The following is a 22,970-nucleotide window of genomic DNA, read 5'->3' as shown; positions in this document are numbered from 1 at the left end:
TTTAACTCTCCCTGATACTGCAGTAGCAGCGGAGACAAAGTTGGTCATTGCAAGGTAACTGGTCAGACAGAACAAATAGAGTCGTTTTTGCCAAGCCTCAAGCTTCAGTAGTTACTGCTGCTGGATTAATATTATTATAATGTGGTTAGGACTTTTGCCTCACAGCAAGACGGCTCTGGGTTCAAATCTACCACCTGGCCTTTCTATGTTGAGTGTGCACGTTTTTCACGTGTCTTTGGGAACTCCGGCTTCCTCCCACAGCCCAAGAGATTGCCTATAGGTGTGAATGCGAGTGCGAATGCTTGTGTGTTAGCCCTGTGATAGACTGGCGACTTGACTGTGTTGTATCTTGGCTCACCTGGCAGTAGCTGGGATAGACTCCCCTTGACCCTGAACTGGATAAGCAGAAGAGGATAGAAGATTATTATTATTATTATTATTTATTATTATTATCATCAATATTTAATTTTTAAATATCACTCATCAGTTCATCAGTTTCAGTGTATCGTGACACACCTGCATCAGATGTAACAATGTAAACCATTTCAAGGCATGAATGTACACAGTTCCCTGTAGACAAACTCCTCCAGCTACAATGAAGCTGGAGTCCTGTTAGGATTCTGTGGCCGTTCCATGTTGGTAAAATCCTGCACATTGAAGCAGCGGTTGTGATTTGGTGCTATATAAATGAAATGAAATGAAAGTGAATATCTATAGCTACCAATTCAACCACACAGAAAACTTGAGGTTTCCTGAATTATACACATATAACACTATCCAGTTAATCCGGCCCCGATTCTCATGCAATACACCGATATCTATTGTAGCTGTAATACCTTATATCTTGGCTATTTCTACAAAGCACCAGATACAACAGCGGGTAACTCATTGTGCTATTTGACTTAAATGGCTCTTTAATTTCCAACAGAGGAACTCTCATTCCAGCTCTTAGTACCTAGAATGCAGTAGAGAGTTTACAGTACACAGAAGACTGAACTTCTTTGTAGAACTCGTTAATTTCGCTCCCTCTTTTCTGGCTCCCAGCAGCTTGATCTCTGCTCTGCTCTCAAAGAAACTCTGAGTGTCTTTTCTGCTTCAGCCAACTGGCCGGCCGGTCAGGCAGCAGGCCTCCAACAGCCTGCAGCTGCTGCTGTGAATATAAAGCAGAGGCAGAATGCACTGATCACCAGCTCTCTCCATCTGCTATTCAACACAAATACAACCGTGGACAAAAGGCGAAGCAGTAGCCCGGGCTCACATCATTCAGCTGCAATCTGACTCATCATGTTAGAGACATTTTGAGCCTTTAATGCCTCACTTTACTCCATTATCTACTAATAAATGTGCTTCTCCCTTACATTTCATAATGCTGGATGAATCCACTGCTTTGAGTCAGAGAATTTCATCTTGGAAAGAAATGTGCTTCGAGATGTTTGATGGCATAGGGACGATTTGCAAGTTTAACTTGTGAGATACTCTACTGGCAATGAGTTCATTAATAGCTGGATTGGTTCGTGGCAGCACTAGTCAGTCACTTTAGCTTTCTGGGAGTCTTGTTCTATAGACTGTACATCATTTCATTTGATGAAGAGTTTAAATTAGCTGTGTAAAACTATGAGCAATTGCTAACTGTGAGTTTGGAACCTAATTAATTGAGTTTCTGGCAGGACTGCCTGAAAAACACTCCTCTTTTAGAGTGTTTATACTCAGGAAGTTAAATAGAAAGTGCAAAACTGCAAAGAAGTTATAACAGCTTCTTTGTTGGTAGTGTTTGTGTGCATTTGTGTACTTTTTTCTGCTTGTAAACATCATAATTTGTTTTTAATGAATTCCAATAAAACTTTGTAAGGCTGTAGAGTAGAGTCATTTTAACAACCCGTTAAAATTTGGCTTAAATCCACCACAGTCTTCAAGGTTAATTCGAAAATTACCAGAACAGTCTTTGAACTTAGAAACTATGAGGTGCTGTGTATTGTCAACATTTACAAAGCAACTTATGAAGACTTAAAATATAATCTCACTTTTATTACATTCACATCTTCCTTTCTTTCAAGTTGACCCCAAAATGTGTTATATCTTTAAAGAATGTGTTGCTAAGAGAAAGTAGTTAGTTATTATATAATAAGCTCAAGTTTTATATGTTCACTAATTTACAAATCTATACTTTTTATCCATTACTAACTTCAAAGTAAACACCTGTCATATTACCTTCATCTTTACTACAAACTTATTTAAAAAGAACAAAAAAACAAAATACAATATTAGTCCCTTTAAAGTAAATACTCCCCAAAGAGTGTGGTGCCATATGGAGGTTTGCTTAAGTGCTGCTTATTTGATTACTTTTCTTTTCTTTCTCTCTTTATCTTTACTTTTGCTTTCATTTCTGTTCTGTTAGGTCTAGGCACCAACATTTGGTTCAACTTTAGGAAAAGAGGTTGGTTTTGGTTCAAATACACCTCATTCAAAGAAACCCTACAAGCAAAATGATGCTAAAGGGTACCCAGCATGTTCAAATGTAACTCCAGGAGATCTGCAAGCATTTACATGAGCCGTCTAACTGTTGAGGTAACCGGTAAGTGACAGCACCAATACGCGCTTCCCTGTTGGACAAATGCAAAACTTCAAATGTCAAAATTTATCATAGTTTTTTCCCAAATGCCCATTATCATAGTCGCTGATAACGGTCATAGAATGCACAGTGATATCAGTTGGGCTGTTCCCAGCATTTGATCCCCATGGAGATGAATAAAGTTTAAAGTATGCTTTAAAAGTTGCTTTCAAAATGCTTGGAAGCTCAGACCTACCTGTGCAGTAGCCCATTCACATGCTGAAAGCTGTTGTATTTATTTGATAATGTTTATTCATCATGCTGGTAATTTTGCTGCTGAATCTTGTGGGGGGGAAAAAGCTAAACTTTAATCTTTTTTTTTTTTTTTTTTTTGTGCATTGGGTTGGAGATGTGAGCATCTCTAATGAGATCGACCACAAACATTATCTCTGCACCATCTAACCTGCAGCATTTCATTAACTCTGTGTCGAATATTTCCCCTAACCCCCCACCCTCCCTCCCTCTCTCTTTTCTGCTGTTTTCTCCTCAGAAACTGTGAAGTCTGTTTGCAGAAAGTTGATTCTGTTCATTTGGATGCAGCGTTTTCACTGAGAGAAACCTTTCATCACTCATCCACATGACTTCTTCCTTCTCAGCTGACTGCAACTTTCCCAAACTTTATGAATAGTCGTCTCTTAACAGTCGTTCTTTGGGACTATTTGTAAACAAAACAGAGAAAAAAATCCTCTGGTTGCTAGGCAGCATTACAACATGATAATGTGATATACTGTAGATAAAACCTTCAGAGGCCTAAGATGTACCTGCGTGCCAGGTTTGGTTGCTCCCAGTCAGAGTTGGTATATTATAGTAAGATTTGTCTCCATGCTCTGTTAGAAAAAGGTCCTGATTTGTAGAAACAAACATGATATGACTGTAAAGTGGCTCAGACAGCACATTAGTGAATGGTCTCAAATGAAAAGCTTCTCTCTCTTATCAATATTTATCCAAAGACATGCACAGAAATACTAACAGATCCCAAGTTGATCCTTTCACCTATTTTCACACTCTGTCAGGAGGAATTTTCAGCTCTGCTCATGAAGTATAATGAAATGAATTTAGATTAAAAAATACCCATCATAGATGAAGCCATAATTAAAAACCATCTATATTACTTACTTTTAGTTGTAGTTACATCTACACTGGCCTCCCTCTCCCTCTGTGCTCATTCTCATGCAGCTCCTCGTTCTATTTTTCAGAAGTCCATTCAGCATCTCTGTTTAGCTGTGCAGGAAGTTACCATGGTAAAGGAAAAATATTTCATTAATTGCTATGTGGTGCAGAAGTAACAAGTTGCTGGTCGGGGATCAGGTTCAAAATCTGCTGAAAGCTTTTACCGACCAACTTGGCAGATCAGAGAAAGAAATTCCTCTGCGTTTGACAGAAGAGGAGATGGTTTAGTGCAGTGAAGGATCCATTGGGAGCTGATGGTTGAATGAGTGCTCAAATAAAAGCAAGTTTGCTTGCATTTATTCAATCACTAAACCTTTTACTTCTTTGGTTTGGTTTATTCTGCAAAGTGGGAGTGAAGCAATCTAGTGTCATCAATTAGTCTGAGATCTCAAAAGTTCAGTTTTCATCAGCTTTTTATTCTTGTTTAGAAACACCAAGGAAGTGATGTCATTTCTAATAAAGCCCAGCAAAGATAAAAGTAAGCATGGAAATAAAATACTCTGATAATAAATTACAATAAAATATGAGAAAACCGAAGAGAGATATGAGTCACATAATAAATCCAGTAAGAATATATAGACTAAACACAAAATTAATAAGGTACTGAAGACAAATAAAACCTGTATATAATTTCATGAATATGTGTCAGATTTTAGATCCATCAAAGTGTTTGCTGTGATCACAACTTTACAAACGAAAGGCAGTATCCTTGCCAGTATCCTTGCCAGCATCAATGCGGGGTGCCTTTTAATTAACAGACAACTTGTCAAAAGTTTGTGGGATTTCTCACCCTCTAATGAGACCATCAGTTGTGCTGTGTTGAGCTACTGCTGGTATACATAAAAACAGTCCTATCTGCCTACGTTGGTAATTCATTGGGTAATTGTTTTCCCCGCTCAGCTAAGAAAAGCAAAGCAGCACTTAATCACCAAAAGACACCAAGTTCAGTCACAAGAACCATGAAATGCTGTGATGAAATTCTGGAAAGGAAGACCAAAGGTGGCCATCGTCATGTGTCTGGGCCTTGGAGCCAGGCTTTCATCTTTTTGTTGGCTCGTGTGGATTTTTGGTTTTGCTCTCTGTATTTTTGTTTTTCTGTTTCAGGCTTGTGAGTCAGAGTTATTGTCTTGGCAATAGTTCTTTCTTGTTTAATTTTTTTAACTTTTCCACAAGTCTTTACCTTCAGTTGTGTTTCTCGGTGTTCTGTGTTTTTATAAAAGACTTGTAGTTTTGTATTTCTTCTTCCTGACTTGCAATTGTTTTATATTTTGTCAGAGCTTACATTTAAAAGCTGCTTTTTGAGTTTACTCAGGTCTCCCAAATCTTGCATCTGGGTGGACATCCTGCCTGCTAAACAGCTGTTTCATGACAGCCACTGCTGCAAAGGATTGATTCACTCCATTAGAAACTGCATCAGTCCAAGCAGCACATACATCTCAAAATCAGCTGGATGGAGACTGAGTGACTCTTTTATCATCAAACAAGACTTAACCACCATGTACACCACAACATCTGAGAAAGTGACCCAAAACACACCTCAAGGATCTTAAAGGATTCTTGACAAAGAAGCGTGACAGAGTCCTGTATCAGCTCACTGACCTTAACCCGGCTGAGAAGTTTTTAGTACGATTTAAATGTAAAAGTAAAGAAAAAGCAACCAACAAGTGCAAAATTTGCAGTCTGTGTGAATGACAAATTCATGGGTGTGCTTCCTGTTTTGGTCTCATTTCCCTGCCAGCTCTGGCAGAATGGAAACTTTGCTGAGCTTTGTTCAGTGTCCCAATTTTAAAATAGAGGATTGATTATTCTAACAGTGTCCCATCACACTGTTATGAGCATTATTGCACTACCAGACTATAAAATCCCCCCAGGCCACAAAGGGTACGCTCAAACAATTTGATAATTCAAAAGTAAGGCAGTTTTTTTCACACGGGTGGCTGAAGGGACTATCTTATTAGAGATATATTGAAGCAAAAGTTAACATTTAATTGACAGTGGCCTTTCATGCTCATCATACGAGCACTTCTCCACAGGCCTGTCACGATGTGCTGTCATCACAATTTGGGTGGATTTCCTTCTGCTGCCAAAATCTCCAACCAGACAAGATGAGATGTTACAGTCTGATAAATGAGCTCCATCCAGGTTTAACTGACTAACTCCAGAGAGATCAAATTCTGCTATGGAGGATGGAGGGACATTAAAGTGTTCGTTGATGGGTAACGTCTGGGTCACAATTAACTCCCTTGCTCTGCTTTCATCTGTACTGTATTCACTAGTGCCAAACCAAGTGGACACAAAGAGTCTTATTTTCTTTCTTTAACCTGTAAATGAAAATCTGGTCACTTTTTACACACAATTCTTTGAAAGTTTTTCTATTTGAAAAGAAGCAAATTGGTTTTCCCCAGTGTCCCATTGTAGGCTTTCACTGAGAACTGCCAAGTGATTCTGTCAAACCTGTCAGATAAGGCAAAAACTAATCTTCCTTTCACAAAGTCGAAACTACACCCGTGTTGTGAAGTTGTTGTTTTTCTTTTCAGACTCTACAAAACCTAAGATTTGTCTGTCTTTCCTTCCCCATATTTTACTCTTTGAGTATTTTTTGATGTTCAGAGCTAGTTGAAAGAGAAAAAAAAGTGCGTTCATTATCCCTTTACCTGCTTCTAAAATGTTATTTTAGATTTTCTGTCTCACCTTATCAATCTACTGTAACTTTCTTGCTGTGTGTCACTCTCAGTTTGACCTCTGCCACCAAAAGCCTGCTGTTTTCTGTCTCTGCATTTTCTGCACGTCTCACATTGACATAGTTTGAAAACCTCTCACTGGTCTGATTTAAACATTAAGCAGCAGCTGTTTTCTCTGTGTGCGGTATGTCCACAGGCCAGCAAGGTGTCTGATGCTAATGTTGAGTGTTTGTATCTGATTCTCCCACTGTGTTTGCTCTCAACAGGTTTTTTATCATCTCATTCCCCTGCTGTCTATACTCTCAGTAGGTTTTCATTATCAGATCCCCCTGCTGACTCTCTGCACGCCTTCCCCTCTCTTCTCTGTTTTCAGGGCTTTTTCTTGACCGTGCATTATCGACCGAACGCAACCGAAAGCTTCTCTCTCTAAATGTATGCACTCAATATTCTGCACTGCACCCGATCTGTTGAATGTAACATTATAACCTCATCCCCAGGCACTTCTGTGTTACACAAATTGGTCTCAAACGACTACTGTGTGTTGAATCACGGTTGCTTTAACCCACCCCTTACTCTTGACTTAAGTAAAGCCAAGAACAAATTTCGCTTCGAACTGTAGAGCAAATTTTAACCTAGTGTCTAGAAAATCTGGGCGCCATCAGAGCACTCCATGCATTTTGTATGTGTAACTGTGTGTGTGTTTGTAAAACCTTATACAACAAAAAAGTAGCAGACCAAAGTAGATTTTGAATGTGCTTATCTGGGGACCTTTATAGCCTCCTCTTCTTTATATGCCAATCAGATGCTTTTGTCTCTCACAATGCAAGCTTTACTTCACATGAGCACAGCAAACTATTGCCACCTACAGCGACTGCCTGGCAACGTTGTTGTTCTGTCATTTGAATTAGCAGCAGCTCCCGGATACTTCAGATTATAATGGCATGCACAGCGCAAGCTGTTGATATACTTTATCTGAGACAATGCACACTGGCCAGCTCTTGGATTTACGTAAGCATCTTGCGTGTAATTAACACAATTGCCTCATGCTTTAAAGTTAAGTGTAACTACATAGTGTAGAAACTACATGATATGCAGAGAGGCTAAATTAAATTGTTCATATCATGTTCAAGTGAAGTAAGTCAATAATATATCAATGTTAAATCCCACGACACTGCACGGGTTTCAGACTCGCGCTCTTTAGATTGTGGTTTCAGGAAGGCATCCATCTCAGTCAAGTCGAGCAGCCACCTCTACTTTTTTTAGTATACCAAAAAAAGTAAATTGGGTGGTTGTTACATTAAAAAAGTCTAACTTGTAATTTGAACACAATAATTTCATGTTTCTATGAACGTAATTAAATCATGAAGAATCTGTACGAAATTCAACAACTTAATTTGTTCTTGTTGAGACGACATGATACAATCTAGTAAGAGTGGTTAGTTGCTGAACTCATGAAATTCACAAGATTGCACAAGATTTCAAACTGCAGGAAAATCACTGGAGTTATAAGAGGCAGAGACCTACACACGCACCACCTGCATGCTATTGCTATTTATTGTGTATTATTACAAAAACAAAACAATTCTGCATCAAATACAGGAAATCATACCTTTCCTACATTTCCTAGATTGTTGGCATGGTGGTTAGTGCTGTTGCTTCACAGTAAGAAGGTCCTGTGTTCAAATCCACATTCTGGCTAGTTTGCAGGTTTCTCTCTGGGTATTCTGGTTTCCTCCCGCAGTTAAAAGTCATGCAGTTATTAGAGTAAGGGTAAACTGGTGATTCTAAATTATCTGTGAATGTAAGTGTAAATGGTTGTTTGTTTCTATGTGATAGACTGCTCAGCTGTCCAGGGTGTACCCTGCACTGTAACCTATCACTTCAGGGTTATTTCCCAGCCCTCCTGCAACCAGGATAAAGATAGAAGGATGGTAGTTGTTGAAGACCCATTAAATTTTTATGGTAACCAGGATCTAGACTTTGTTGAACATTATGTAATATGAAGACAGCATGTAGTATTTAAGTGACCAAGTAGTATTGGGGTAAAAGTTATTGAATAGTGTTGAAATGAAATGACAAAATTGTGAAGAATTAAAATATTCCAGGAGCTCAACTTACTTCATCTGAACATGTTTCAATCGCGTTTTATGAACACAAAATGCACAGGTTTACTGAATATGAAAAAGTTGTGTTGATTTAACTCAGTTGTTTAAGTTTCTCCCAAAGCAAAACATTTGTGTGCAACCAATGTCCATTATTGAATCAAGTAAATCCAACATGGCCTTTTTTTCAGTGTATGAGGAGGAGACATGGCTCAAAGAATCGTGAATAAAAATCCATGGGACAATTCTGAGTGCCTGTTGCCTCACCCCTGCCCCCCAAAAAGCCAATCAAGCGTCAAATGGGAAACATATTGGCTAATTTTCTTGCTACACCGATACATGCGCAAAGCAGATCGTTACAACTGGCACATTTCTACATCTTTAAACATGATTACTAAGCTGTAGGTAACTGTAGTGTTCTTTAATTTTTATCAGCTTGCTGTATCCATCATGCAAATAAGCATGGTATTTGATCCCAGTTGTTGTTTTTGTGGGAGAAGCCGAGACACTTTTAATGTCAGCACTCTGGTTTGAGCAGTAAATAAAGGTGTAATGTTGTGAAACAGTGCAGTAGGAATATAACTGGTGGAGGGAAAAGACTTTTGGTGGCCAAAATAAGCGAAGTTTTAAAGCAGTTTTCTTTAAAGTCCACCACACTTTATATTTCACGTGGCAGTGACCACTGAAATAAAAGCTGTCTCCCCATTCTACTAGATAGGAAGTTTCAAGATCATTGCCAAGTTACAAAACTTGCTTCTGATATCACATTCACATGTCTTGATAAAACCATTAGACTAGCTGATGGGTTCGGAAATCCATCAGCCATCCTGATTTAATTGTAATTTAGCTCCTGGGGTCCAATATTTCAAGACTTCCAGTTTAGGAAATCACATCTCTGCCCTCGGAAGCTAAGTCATTACTGGGTGATGACCAGCAGTTGTTAAATGCAGATATCGTTCCTCTTTCCCTCAGTGTGATACTACAATTTTTGTGGTTTTGCAGGTTTCCAGTGTTTACACAGTGTTTTAGTGTATAATGATAAAAACTGATGGACAAAGATGCACATAGTAGCAAAAGCAGTCAAGTGGCTAAACTGAGAACCCACACAAACAGAAAAACATTTCAGCTCAAAAGCGTAATTGCTTGTCATTGCAGTTCATTTTAATGTTTTTGTCTTTCTGAGATTTTTACTTCCTTTTTCTCCTCTTCTGCTTGACCCAGTAATACCCAATGTTCCTCAGAAACTTTTCTGAAAGAGAGAGAGAGACCGTAATGCATCACATACTGCAAGAATTTCACTTAAATAAGCATTAGAGGGGATAAAATTCTTTATATTATATTATATATTTTCACTTAATCCAAGCTTCTACATTTCACTGTGAAATAAATGCATTTTTAAACCCCCCTACATTTAACAGACCTTAAATATTTCTGTTATTATTTAAAACCACTTGAGAATAAATACATGTAAAACTAAAGTGACAAGTCAATTAATTTATAAGCCATTTGGCAGACTTTAAATTGAACTGATCTAATCTAGGTCTCATCTATGAAAAATACAGGTGAACTTCACATTTAAAAATATTGTTTAAATTGAGCATTTTTCATTTTTACTATTTTAAACCATTTATTATCATATTTAAAAACATTAACTTGCAGCAGTTTTAGTGCAGGACTCTGACGTGTGATGTGTAGTACTTTGACAGTCATATTATGTAGGATCTGAAAACTTTTTAGCACTAACAGAATGTTTTGTGCACAATATATTACAATTGTTTTCACAGCTTCACTTCTTTTCATATATCTCTTCTGCTCTTTTCCTTTATCAGTTTCAGACGACTAAATGATACTAATTTAGTTTAGTTATACTAATGATGATACTCATCAAAACTGCAGAATAACCAACTGTGTTAACTCCCGTGGCTCTAAAGTGAGCTATTAAGTTGTCTAATAACATCACAGGTAATTGCTATCACACTCACTCTCCTGGTTGCTCGTTGTCTCTCCTATCATGTTGCATAGCTCAATTTCCTTGAGCCTGATGCAGAGCTCACAGATATCATCCGCCTCGCTCCATGATGCTACAGTAGGATCTTCTTCTGCCGCACTGAAAACATCCAGAGGCTGGTAATCAGGCACCGGCAAAATGTTTGATGTCTTCCAGGCTGCCGGAGCTTCGAGCTGCTGATCAGCACCATCATTCAAGTTGTTAGCAGAGCAGTCGTTTCTGGAACCGATGGGCAAAGAGTTTTTCTGGTTTGGCGCAGGGTCAAAAAAAGGCCAGGTTTTCTTGTTGTCTGTTTTGTCGTGGATAGAGGGGAAATACTTGACAGCTGCCATTTTGCTCAAAGAGAACATTGTTATTGTTTAAATTCAAATTGGGAGATATCCATATTAGCTATTCCAGAACAGGAGTTTCCACAACATGGTGCCCGACTGTTGCCTGGTTTGATGAAAACCCAACTGACAACCCAACAATCACTGACCATGTATCCAGAGTACCCTCTGTAGCACAATGTCATTTAAAAAAAAAAAAACCACACACAGGCTGATATTCTTCTTCAGTTTAAAATAAAGATGGACACTGTAGCTTCTGCATTTGAAAAGGGAAGCTAGCACATATGTGCCTAAAACCTGCATTATTTTTTCCAGTTGCCAGAAGGGGGCACGTCTTCGGGTTTAAAAACAAGTCAGATTTTATAGAGGTCTATGGGAAAGCAACCCTTTGCTCACTGATCTATGGCCACAGAAGTGTCTCAGTCACAAAGCTTATTTAAAATAAGGATCATGTTATAAATGATGGTTTCCATCTGACTTAAAAAGGAGAACAAAGCAGAGCATGCTTTAGTTTGGTGAACTTGTCTCACAAATACATTAAGTATGCTTATACCACAATTTTCCTTTTGCAGACTCACCTTCGCTGGGTGCCACCTGTTCTTCTAATGTATCTGCAGCATCTCAAAGAGATGAGCACCAATGTTCCCCAGACAGCCAAGTACAGGGCACTTGTGGAATACATTTTCAAGACAGTAATGAGATGCTAATGCAAACACTTGTCATGTCTTGGTGACAATTGAAAAAATCAACTTAAAACAACGAGATAATCAAAGATTGTGGAAAATATGCTTGTTTGATTACTTACAGAGCTGGGTGAGAAGATTGATGATGCTCAGCTCTTTGTGTGGTAGCAAATGTAAAGCACAGTCACTAGCTGATTTGGTTAGCCTGGGTCTTGGCAGTACTTCCTGGAGTTGTACACATGTTGCCCCTCATTTCTCCCCAAGAAATGTAAATACAGCTTTATATGAGATTTTACAGCTGAACGTTGTAATGACAGCCTTTTTTTTATTAGCTATTACACATCGCCTTCATTCTTATGCACTTTTTGTATTGCTTGTTTATATTTATTGTTAAACTAATGTGACTGTGTTGAATGTTTGTTCCCCAGCTGTGCGCACGTTTTAAGCCCACACGGGAATATAACTTGCTCCAAATGTACACAGATTTAGGCGCTTGCACAACTACTTTACTTTTTGTAAATAAAAAGCATTCGAGTTAGTGAGATTTAAAATGCACACACCATAAAAATGAAGTGTTGAGTAAGGCGTGGATTTGTGTGTGGATGTGCATTTCACGTGAAACGAGTCTGCCTGGCAGGATTTATTACCCCATTGGAACTGAAGGACCCAATCTTGCAAGGCGCAGGGCTTTTGAAACTGTGCTTATTAAACATCGATGGACTGAAGAAGAGCTTTCAGAGGAGAGGGAGGCGCACGGAAGCTGCCGCTGGGAACGTGTAGTAAGACCCTCGACTCGCTCTCTCTCTCTTTCTCACTCTCCCTCACTGCCTCCCTTCCTCCCCTTCAGTTCTGGTTTGAGGAGATCTCTCTTGGAGCTGGAGAGGAGAGTTCGTTCGTCTCTCTCCTCCAGCAGCCGCCGGGCTTCTCTGCAGCCTCTCACCGCTTCACCATGGATCTGGGAACTAAAAGAGTTGCTGGGATTATCGCTCAGGTCGCCCTGCTTCTCTCCTGCGCATACGGGACGACCGGAGAAGGTGAGCCGGCTGTGCGTTTTTTACTTTTCCCGCAGGTAGCGCAGCAAGTGCGGGGAGTCTGCTTAAAACACGACACCATTCATCTGATTAGAGCGATAGAAACACGGGGGACCGATATGTTTTTGTTACTTTTTAAATTAACATTCGAGCTTTATAAAGAGCTTTCTTCTTCTTCATCAGCTTTCAGCGCGTCTTCGTTGCCAATCAGAGGAAATTAAAGAAGTAGATTGTTTTTAAAGATATTTTTGCCCTTTTTATTAGAGCAACATTTAAGCCTCCTGCACAAGTCAACTTCTCTAGAAAACATTCCCCTTGTGATTAAGCCCCTTGTATTACATCTTTCCAAAGATTCCTGATTCTCAGACTCACAGTGCCTCCTGAAAACCTTTGTATTTAGGATGCTGCAGCCCAGAAGGTTTCACAGAGCTCAGTGTTTGTCAGTAAAAGGTCTCAGCTGTGTGTTCAAACCTCTGTAGGCTGAAGCCTTTATGATAACCACTGAATCGAGTTCATCCACTCCATACAGCAAGGTTATGTGTTTGCTTTCTGGTTAATTTTGTGCTTGGCAAAGCATGTTGAGCCTGCCCGGAGTACAAGAGTGTGGGTGAAGCTGTGTGTGTGTGTGTGTGTGTGTGTGTGTGTGTGTGTGTGTGTGTGAGAGAGAGAGAGAGAGAGAGAGAGAGAGAGGTTGAATGCAGCTTGTACAGTAGATGTGGGCTTGGGACTGAGAGGATGCTGGGTTGCGTCTTAGGTGAAGAAATGTCACTTTTCATCACTGAATCATGTCTGAGTTGAGCATTAGTGAGTCTCCAGGTCTCTAGTTATGTGTCATTGTGGGAATGTGAAGCTGGGCGTTGCTGTTATCTTCCTCTGCCCGAAAGAAGAGGCGAAGGGGAGAGAGATGGACAAAAGGAGCAGAGAGGGAGATGCCATACGCTTGTACACATTGGAAACAGATGGCAAAATGACTCTCCCGCCCTCCTGTCTTGTTCTCCTTTCTCGCAGCTCAGTGATTTCTTTTCATTTCTTATTTCATAGCTTTCCTACCTTACACTCTTAAAGACGTGATTTGTGTAAAATATTGTTATCTTCACTTTCTTCTCCATAGCTCTTTTACTCTGCAAGTCCTCCACTTTTCTTTTTCGTGTTCCCTTTTCCTCTCGCGTCCATATTTACAGTCACTGACCCCCTGAATCCCACAGTCATTAGAAACTCTTGCTGTGCAGCCAAACATTGCTCACACTCGCAGAGCTTTATTTGAAATTCAAGTGGAGACCTCAAAGTTTCCAAAGACACCACATTTGTCAGGCTGAGTGTTGCAAGCATGCACTAGACATCCTGAATATTTCCACTTGATAGAAGGGCGCAGTCATGAAAATACATGAAGTGTTGTGCTTATTAATGCATTTGGATGTTTGAGCTTCACTGTGCAGAATGATATATGGGCACTTTGACACCAGAAGGCTGGATTCACTTTTCATCCGCTGAAGGGGGGGGGTTGTGTGCTGTTTTAGAGAGCAGATATCATATATATGGTCATCTCAAACCTTCTGTTTACAAGGAGCAGCTAGTCCTCATCTTCTCCCCTGTTAAGTGAATTTTCTTTGCTTAAGGGAAGGAGAGAGGCTGGACTGTGATGGGCTGCACTGAGACCCCAGTATAGGATATATGAGTGAGCCACTTAGACAAGTGCAAAGTGAAATAATGAAATATCTCATCTTCTGAAATGGATATTTGCATATTTGTAGGTTTAGGATTTCTGAGACACAGTAGTAGAAACAGTTCTGTGAAACTTATTTGTCTCTATATAATTTGAAACATCATTGAGTGGAAATACCAAGTTAAACATAAAAGCAAAGAGAGAATCCTAATGTTTCACCCTTTGTAGACTACCAGGAGCAACAAGGCGCATAAAAAGTCTCTTTCAGTTTGTGTGTGATTTTGTTGTCTAACAGTAATGAGGTAAGGAAAGAGACACACTCTGCAGACAGATGATGGATAAATGGTGTTGTGGAAAGAGTGTAGACAAAGCCGTGTGTAAGCAGTTAGAGTAGATGGCTTTGTAGTTTCCATCCTTCCTCCTTGAATAAAACATCTAGAGCTTCACCAAAATATCAGGCTCTCTCTCTTTTTCCACCTGCTGTGTTTCTCCTTCAGTTGTTTCCTCGCTTTCCTGCTGCTTCTGACTCAGATGTGGTGCGAACTCTCCATCCGTTCCTCCTTGTCCGACTTGTCTCTCTGCCTGTTGCGTTTTTCTTTTAGCCTTCCTTTTGTTTCCTGCCAGTGTCTCTCCACTCCCTTTGTCCTACTGAAGAGATGCGTCTCTATTTGTTTTCCTTTCGAGTGTCTTTCTCTTTGTCCTCCTCTACCCAAATTAGTGATGGGTCGTTCGCGAACGAAATGGCTCTTAGAGCCGGCTCTTTGACGTGAACGACGCGAGCCGGCTCCTTATCGCGAGCCGTCACGTGGGTTTTTTTTTTTTCTTTCTCTCAGCCTCTCTCTCGCACTTTTTTCCCGCTTCACTCTGCACGCGGGCCTTGTGCTTTACGCTGGGCAGAGGGGGGAGGGGCGGTAGTTACACTCAGTAGCACAGGAACAGAGCCAGAGAGAGAGAAAGAGAGGCAGGGACAGCAACATTAGAAAGGTATAGTAATCATCCACAACTATTTTCGGTTGCAGATGATAAAGGATTGAGAAAGTTTATTCATGCAGGTCCATATGACAGAGAATATGCATGTTCTTTTAGTTTTCATATTATAATTTATATTTAATTGTGTTGTGGTTTGCAGTGTTTTGTGTTCTTTTCACTTTAAATTTGTGAAAGGAAAAAGCTGAAAATTTAAATAGTTAAAACTTGAAATGTGAATAGTTGATTTTTGTATTATATGATTTATTTATTACATTTTATGTGGAGTGAATAAATAAAAGTATATTTACGGTGGCCCCTAGAGACAAAGCACGAACTCTGAAGCATGTACAAACTCCAAAACACGTAAAAACACGTACAAACTCCAAAACACGTAAAAACTCCAAAACATGTAAAAACACGTACAAACTCCGAAGCACGTAAAAACTCAGAAGCACATAAAAACTCAAAACACGTACAAAAGACAACAGAAGTGCTCCAGGATGCTGGGCGCAGTGTTGAGCCTTTGTTATCTTGTGGCTACACAAGCCAGCAAGTACCAACGACCGGATTTGGTGTGTGGTAATAACAGGTAAATGAACTTTTTTTTAAAATTATTTGAATATATATATGAGTGCCTGTGTATAAATACACAAACAATACACACATGTTTTCAATTGTGTAATTTAAGTGATCTAGTAGCTCTGCTTTGGAAGTTCAGTTCATGCTAGAAATGTGTTTTGGAGTTTGTACGTGTTTTGTCTCTAGGGGCCACTGCATATATTTATATATAAACATATATAAATAAAACCACTTGTTTTTACGTTAGTAATTCCTTTTGTGCATAATTTTATATTATTGTTAATAATAAATTAATTAAAGCAACAAAACAACCTGAAGAGCCGGTTCGGAGCCGAAAGAGCCGGCTCTTTTTAGTGAGCCGAACCGAAAGAGCCGGATCTCTAAAAAGAGCCGGAAATCCCATCACTAACCCAAATCTCTTCTCTACACCTGGATCAAAGAGGATGTCTCACTGCGCCATCACTGTTCTTCCAATTCATGCCTCCGCATTTCTTCATCTTTCCCGCTCTGCATGTGTCCTCCCTGCTCACTGAGTCCTTCCACGTGAAGCTGAAAACAGTTTGTTAATACTTTATGACCCAAAATCTTTTTTTTCTGAGAGACCTTGCTTCCCTTATAGATGTGTTTCTGCACATTTTCCAGCTCAGCTTGAAGGTGTGTGGAGCTGTATGTGGAGTCGCCTGCCATCGGTATCACAGGAATAACAGACAAGCCATTTGTGCCACCTTTGCACGTGCAAGAAAGCTAACAGGGAAATCCAGAAGATTTGCAGTCTAACACGTAATATGTGCAATTGTAATCCTGAGACAAAGATAGTAGAAGTGAAAAAGTCTATTCTGGTGTGCTGCGTATCTGTAAATGCTGTTGGCAATGCTTATCTGAGGGTTTATTAGCAACAGAGCGCTTGGCCTCCCACAACAATCCCACATTTGAATAAGATGTCTCTATTTGTAGTTGTTGTTGGTTGAAACAACTCAAACACTTAATTTGTGATGTGGCTGCAAAACACCCCTTATAACGGAGCTCTGATTGAAAAAGCAAATCTTTCAAATGTTGCTTTTCTTTTCTCACAACAAAACAACAACAAGGAACTATTTTATCAAAAAATCAGGCAAAACTTGTGATGGCAGCTTGATTTTCTTGTCAGAATGAGACCATCACACATTTGCAGTTTACTTGTACGAGAAGCACAAGTGACGCATGAACAGTGGAAGGTGTCGACATGTTATTCAGCTCTGCCCTCTTTGCTTTAACACTTTTTGAGAAGCTTTTAGCTATTGCACTTAAAATAACATAACATATTGTCATCAAATGAATGAACAAACAGCAATGCAGCTGCGTCTTGTCAGCTCCACATGTACGTATTTATGTGCGAGGAGGTGTACCCACAGTAAAAGCTGGGAAAGAAGAAATTAGCATCATTGTCAATGACAGCGTGCAGGAGCTATTACTGCTTATTGCATACATGTTACAATTAGAATGTAAAGAATCACTGGCAGCAATGATAATTAACTGTTAAAGAAAAACATTATCCATCTCTGTCAGGAAGAGCACCCAGCGTAAAAAATCTGCCAGATGAAACATGCGGCGCTACCCTCTGTGACAAGGGAGCAGCCAACAGCAGCTTTTTATTTTTTGTCAAAGCTGCGGTGATCACCACTGGAGACTGACAAATAGCTGCGTGAGGCTCAGAGCCACAGGTTCAAAACCCGTAGTCTGAACATTTCTCTTCATGTTTGACTAAGAGTGAAATTTACTCCCTAGAACAGCTGCTTAGCTAACTGCATCATGGATCTCCATCTCAGGATTTGTCCGTTTGCCTTGAATTAGCTTTTAAAGTGAGTCTCACATGTTCAGTGACAGGAAAAATCAGTGATTTATGGAAGCTTTTAAATGATAAGGCTGTTTACTAACACATACTTAAAGCTTAGAAAATACATACAAGTCGTGCCATGGCAGTGGCCTGCCAGTATTGCATGAATATTTAAAAAAATAACTGCCACTGTTACAGTCAGTGTTTCTGTCGATCTCTCTCAGTTTTCATTATTTTTTGCTTTGTGGTTCTTTTCCTTGGCTAGGCTCTTTCTCTCTCTCTCTCTGTATCTGTCTCTGTCTGTGATTATCTCGCTCAGCGTGACCCAGCAGCACACTCATCATGCACGGACCATAAACCACAGCAGCATAATAAGTTAAGACTGCAGAGATGGAGGGATCCCAGCTGCAAGTTCTTAGCCTGAGCCTCACATCTCAATTCTCCACGGAGACAGTTCACTGTTCATTATGGAGGTGGCACTAAATGACAACAAAGTAGAGATACATATTTTAACAACCGACGGCGCTCGGATGACTTGTTAGCCGAAGCAGCGAGCTGCTTTGTCACTGGAGTTGAGCTGATGAGATTCAGGGAAGTTGGTGTGTGAAGCAGCTACCCGCAGGGCCGTAAAGCCAGTGTGCATTTAATCGCCTTCCAATATGAAAACATAAAAGAGTCAATGTATGTTCAGCAGCTGCTATATGACAAAAATAAAAACTAAAATATCCATTTAAGCTCCAAAAACAGTGAGTAACTGTTTATCGGCTGGAGCCTCGAGCCTCAGGTCAGTTTTAGGTGTCAGAATGAGGTAATGAGAATAAAACCCTGCAGGTTTTAAACAAACTGTTAGCAAATCTTGATGTGGATAGAAGTGCTTTTTTCTAAATGCAGGAGTACAAATGGAATTGAAAATTAGAATATAGAAACATAGAATCTGTAGAATTTGTAGAATTTGTCAGCTGCCATTGGTGCTTGAATTGGGTTAACAATGTGCTGTCAGTGCACCACTATTCCTGTTTGAAACATGTTTTTGCTCCATTTTGTTGTGTTGAACACAGAGATATACATGCAGAATGTGGAAAGTTACTCTCATACACCTCCTACTGTCTGGAAGAAGGTCCTAACTATAGGCTGTACAAAAGTTGGACATGAAAAGTGAAGCCAGTGTAAACCTGCAGACGTTTTAATAGCGATCAGGGGACAATACCCATGATTTTCTGTAGGAAACCCGCCCACGGAGTTAACTTCAGTAAGCACTTTTCTAAAGAGTGTTCAGGTTCAGCCAGTCTTCTTAGGTCATACAAAATAAAAGATTAAGTCCATTATGTGAATTCTGGCCACTTTAAGTTTCAGAAGGGAGGATTATCTGGGGTGTTCTCATTAGCTTGCAGTTTCACAATTAGGTCCCAGTTTCAAAACACAGAATGGCAACAATGAAAACACATCTCAAGTCTTTCAGAAACCACACAGTGACGTCATGGTAACTACATCCACACTTTATACTGTCTATGGTTCTGTCCTACTCTGACAGACTGCTGATTGAGAGGGGGACATATGTACAGTGGCAGAAAGTTAATAATTAAACTGACACATTATAACATTTCATTTATGATGCCGATGCTTTTTAGTTTTATTTCATGCACAGAAATTGTGATGTGTAGATGACTATTCATTTGTTAATTTGCAAATCAATTCCATTTTATTTATTAATTTCTATAGGGTTGCTTTCCAGCCACCCGACCTCCCCGTGACCCAGATAAGGATAAGTGGAAGAGAAAAGATGGATGGACAGCCAAATAGTCACATCAATACATTTTATTGCAAGGTAAAGATCGTACAATAGCAGAAAGAAAACAACAATTAAATGACTCTCTGAGCAAGCACTTGGTGACAGTGGGAAGGAGAACTCCCGATTGCCAGGCTCAGGGAGGGGACCAAACTGCTGTGTCTGGTTAGGGCTGATGGGAGGAAGACAATAAAAATAACGTTCTCTATACTGAAGGTTAAATACTATTTGGGGGCTATTAATTCCTCCAGTAAGTTTTAAAGAAACTGTTTATTTTATTAATATATATAATAGCATATAATGTATATATTATATAACATCAATTAATATTTTAATCTTTATTAAGAGAAGATGTCAAGCTTAAATGGAATTTTAAAGCAATATTAACCAGCCTCGGTGTGAAGTATGTTGAACATCAGAGCTTATAGTGAATCCTTTTAGCTGCCTGCTGGGAAACAACCTGCACTATGAAGGTTGACCTGCAAAATCTTTAAGACAGCAAAGAAACATTTACTAGAGCGGTGAGTTTACTCATGTGAATCTCTTAAAAATTCACCTTGCGAGAACAGAATTTCAGCTAAAACCACAAATGTGTCCACAACCTGACGATGGAGCGGTTTGCACTGAGCATTGAAGGAGCCAAAGATTTTGTATTGCTATACTGAGTGGGTAGAATTGATGCAAAGCAAGAAACTGCAGAACAGTGAAGCCTTGCGTTGAATAACAGTAATGTAATTAGAGGTTTGTTTCAAAACTGCTGTGTCTCTAATTGTGCCCTCTAAAAGTTTTATATCATGACCTGCTTTCTTCTGATTTATTTTATTAAATATGAGCGCTGCGCTACTTCAAATTTTGAGACTCCTGTTTTAATTACTGGATTTAATTAGCTTTGCTTTTTGCTTTTTGAGGGGTTTTATTGGTTAATTGTTTTATGTGTGTGTGTGTATTTCCATTATGAAGAATGAAGACAGCTATTACTCTTCCTGACAGTATTACTCAGAAAAGAAAACAATTAAGAAAAAATCCACATTAGAGGTTTGTACCTCATTTATGTGGACGCTCGCTGACATCAACCAAGTCTTATTGCAGAAAGTCAGCCAGTTCTTACTGCTATATCTAGTCTACTATCAGTGAAGTTCAAGGGGTAAATCTCTGAAGTCTAATATCATGCACTTTATTTGAATCCTAAGATCCTTCTGAGTAGCTTGTTGTCTCTGGTGTACTATATAAGTGTAGGTGGATGAAGCGTTTGTGGTAAAGTAATGAACTTCCAGGGGAGGAAAAGTTGTAGTGTAGAGGTATGGGTGTTCTAGCACACGCTTTCCATCTGTTCAAATTATGAAAAAAAGATTTTGAAGAGGCTACTTTGGGTGCAATATTGGTCTCCCGCCTCCTCAGTAATGAATTTTTATGCTTGTGCATTGGAGACAGCTGTGGAGGAGGAATCTTGTTCTTCGAATTGTCCGTTCTTCCTGCGACCACGACACTGCGGGAGTGCGTCTGGAGAGAGAGTAACCCAGGTTATTTTTTCGGACGTAATATTTACAGATTTCCCCTGAACATGCCACATGCAGGAATCATTACGTTACTGTTTCAGAAGAGAACAATAAGGATAAACTGACTCATTCTGTTTTTGATTGTGCAGAATGGACAGATTGTGCGTTGCACTTTTCTTAAGAACTGCTCATCCAAACAAGATGAGTGGGTGACTGAAGTCAAACCAGTGGCAATGAATACTTGTATAGGTAAAAGTAGTGTAGAATACAATACAAAAGAAAACGTGTGTATTATGTTTTTGAGTTTTATACCAACAGAATAGTGAGATTTTGTAAAGGTTAAACATTTTTTGGCTTGCTGTTATTCTCACAGAACCTTGTAGGCCTCTCGCTCCCCTTACAGAGTGGAACAGGCGCCAGTCGCTGGAAACAACTTTCAGCTAAAATAAAAGAACTGCTCATTTACTGTGAAGCATCTTATATAGTGGCACTGCATTTAATCAGTTGCACAGCTTATACAGCTGCCGAGATTGAAGTGGGTAAACTGTTGTCTGTGTTTGGCACACGTGATCATTTTGGTTCAACGAAAAACGTTTACAATTTTTCGATAAAAGGCACAATTTTTTTTTTGTCATAACTTAAGAATTCATACACTGATTACTTCAAAATTTCACGCATATGTCATAAACTGTTTACTGTTATGGCTGCAGCATAATGTTTATCTCTTGGCTCACCTGCTGAGCTGTTCAGCTGGGGTTTACCTATGATTGCTGACATTGGTCTGGAAAGCAACCCTGGAAAATCAGACTAGGTTGAGGTTGCAAACCAGGCCATATGGCAGATATGTTTTTTGTTTAAACATTTATGTAATCCAAAAAGGAAGATTGCCATGTGGCTGTGATAGGGAGTGATGCCAGTACACTGCAGATGACTGTCATGTATTTATTATAGAGATGGACCGATCCGATATTACGTATCGGTATCGGTCCGATACTGACCTAAATGACTGGATTGGATATCGGAGAGAAATAAAAAATGTGATCCGACCCGAAGTATCACAAAATCACATCACAAAACGCGCTACTTAGCGTAACCCAGCTCATCGGAGCAGTATGTGTCACGTGATAGAGCGGCTGTTGTCTGCAAGACCTGTCGGTGGTCTGTTGGAGCATTTGGAGCCTCGCTACATGCTTCCTAACCGCGGCATTTCATCTCAGCGAAAACTATCCCAGAGAAGTAAAGCAAGTGTGTAAGTTCATCCCTGAAAGAAATACTTTTCTTTGTTATGTCATTTAAAAACTTTGAATAAATAATTATCTGAATCTTACAACAAAAGTGGTCATCTGATTAAATGTATAGAAATCCATAGTACTTTTTTCCTTTGGGAAGGTACCATCTGTGCAGTCTGCAATTCTGTTGAAGCAAGATGTTGAATCTATTTAATTATTGTAGAAAAATAATTGATTTCTGTGCATTTGTTTTACACTTGCATTAAATTAAAGTTGATTACATCGATTAAGGGCGGGGGGTGGCTCCCTAATATTTTTGCTGGGAGTTGGCAACCCTATTAGTTAGGAAGGTAAGTACTCTTTAAAATACCAGAATAGGGAGGATGGTGTAGGTTTAAATTTATTAGATTGATCAGTGTTGCTGAACTAGAAAATGTTTTGGGTGGAGTGTATTTTTTGCATACAGGTATAACAGAATAGCTTCAATCTCTTGTTTTTTAAAACTTAAGTATGAACTTATAAATGCGGCATGATATTTATAAAAAACAGTTGTATTGATTACAAAATACGCTATATCGGATTCATATCGGTATCGGCAGATATCCAAATTTATAATATCGGAATCGGACATTAAAAAGTGGTATCGTGCCATCTCTAATTTATTATAAGGAGGTGCTGCAAACATGAAATTCAGAAACAAGCAATCATTTGTATGTGCATGTCCAATGCTTTAAGTAATTGTAGTTATTTAAAAAAGCGTTTTCCTGACCCCTTGGGTTGAATGCCAGAAGCTAAAAACATCAGCAGGATGAAATCAAGTAAT

At 39.3% G+C, this 22,970-nt stretch overlaps 1 protein-coding gene and 1 long non-coding RNA gene across 3 annotated transcripts in view; one reads left to right on the top strand and one right to left on the bottom strand.

Moving 5' to 3' along the window:
* Window positions 1–9,494: 9,494 nt before the first annotated feature.
* Window positions 9,495–11,782, bottom strand: LOC309693828. The gene is made up of 4 exons (XR_014272739.1): window positions 11,704–11,782; window positions 11,477–11,566; window positions 10,544–10,858; window positions 9,495–9,810 (listed from the first exon to the last, which is right to left on the bottom strand). It is a non-coding gene; the product is annotated as an uncharacterized lncRNA (long non-coding RNA).
* The window catches only part of LOC309693827 (contactin-associated protein-like 4), a 139,816-nt gene continuing 128,463 nt past the window's right edge, over window positions 11,618–22,970 (top strand). For both annotated transcript variants that reach the window (XR_014272738.1, XM_082513397.1), the window contains exons 1-2: window positions 11,618–11,849; window positions 12,429–12,615. Coding sequence is in view for 1 of the 2 variants with exons in the window: in XM_082513397.1 (XP_082369523.1) it covers window positions 11,724–11,849; window positions 12,429–12,615 (313 nt within the window). In the remaining variant the exon portion in view is untranslated. The remainder of the gene's footprint in view (window positions 11,850–12,428; window positions 12,616–22,970) is intronic.

Source organism: Aulonocara stuartgranti (genome assembly GCF_965226115.1).
Source record: "Aulonocara stuartgranti genome assembly, chromosome: 18".
In the NCBI taxonomy this organism is placed as follows: Eukaryota; Metazoa; Chordata; class Actinopteri; order Cichliformes; family Cichlidae; genus Aulonocara; species Aulonocara stuartgranti.
This window is presented reverse-complemented; position numbering and strand designations above follow the sequence as displayed.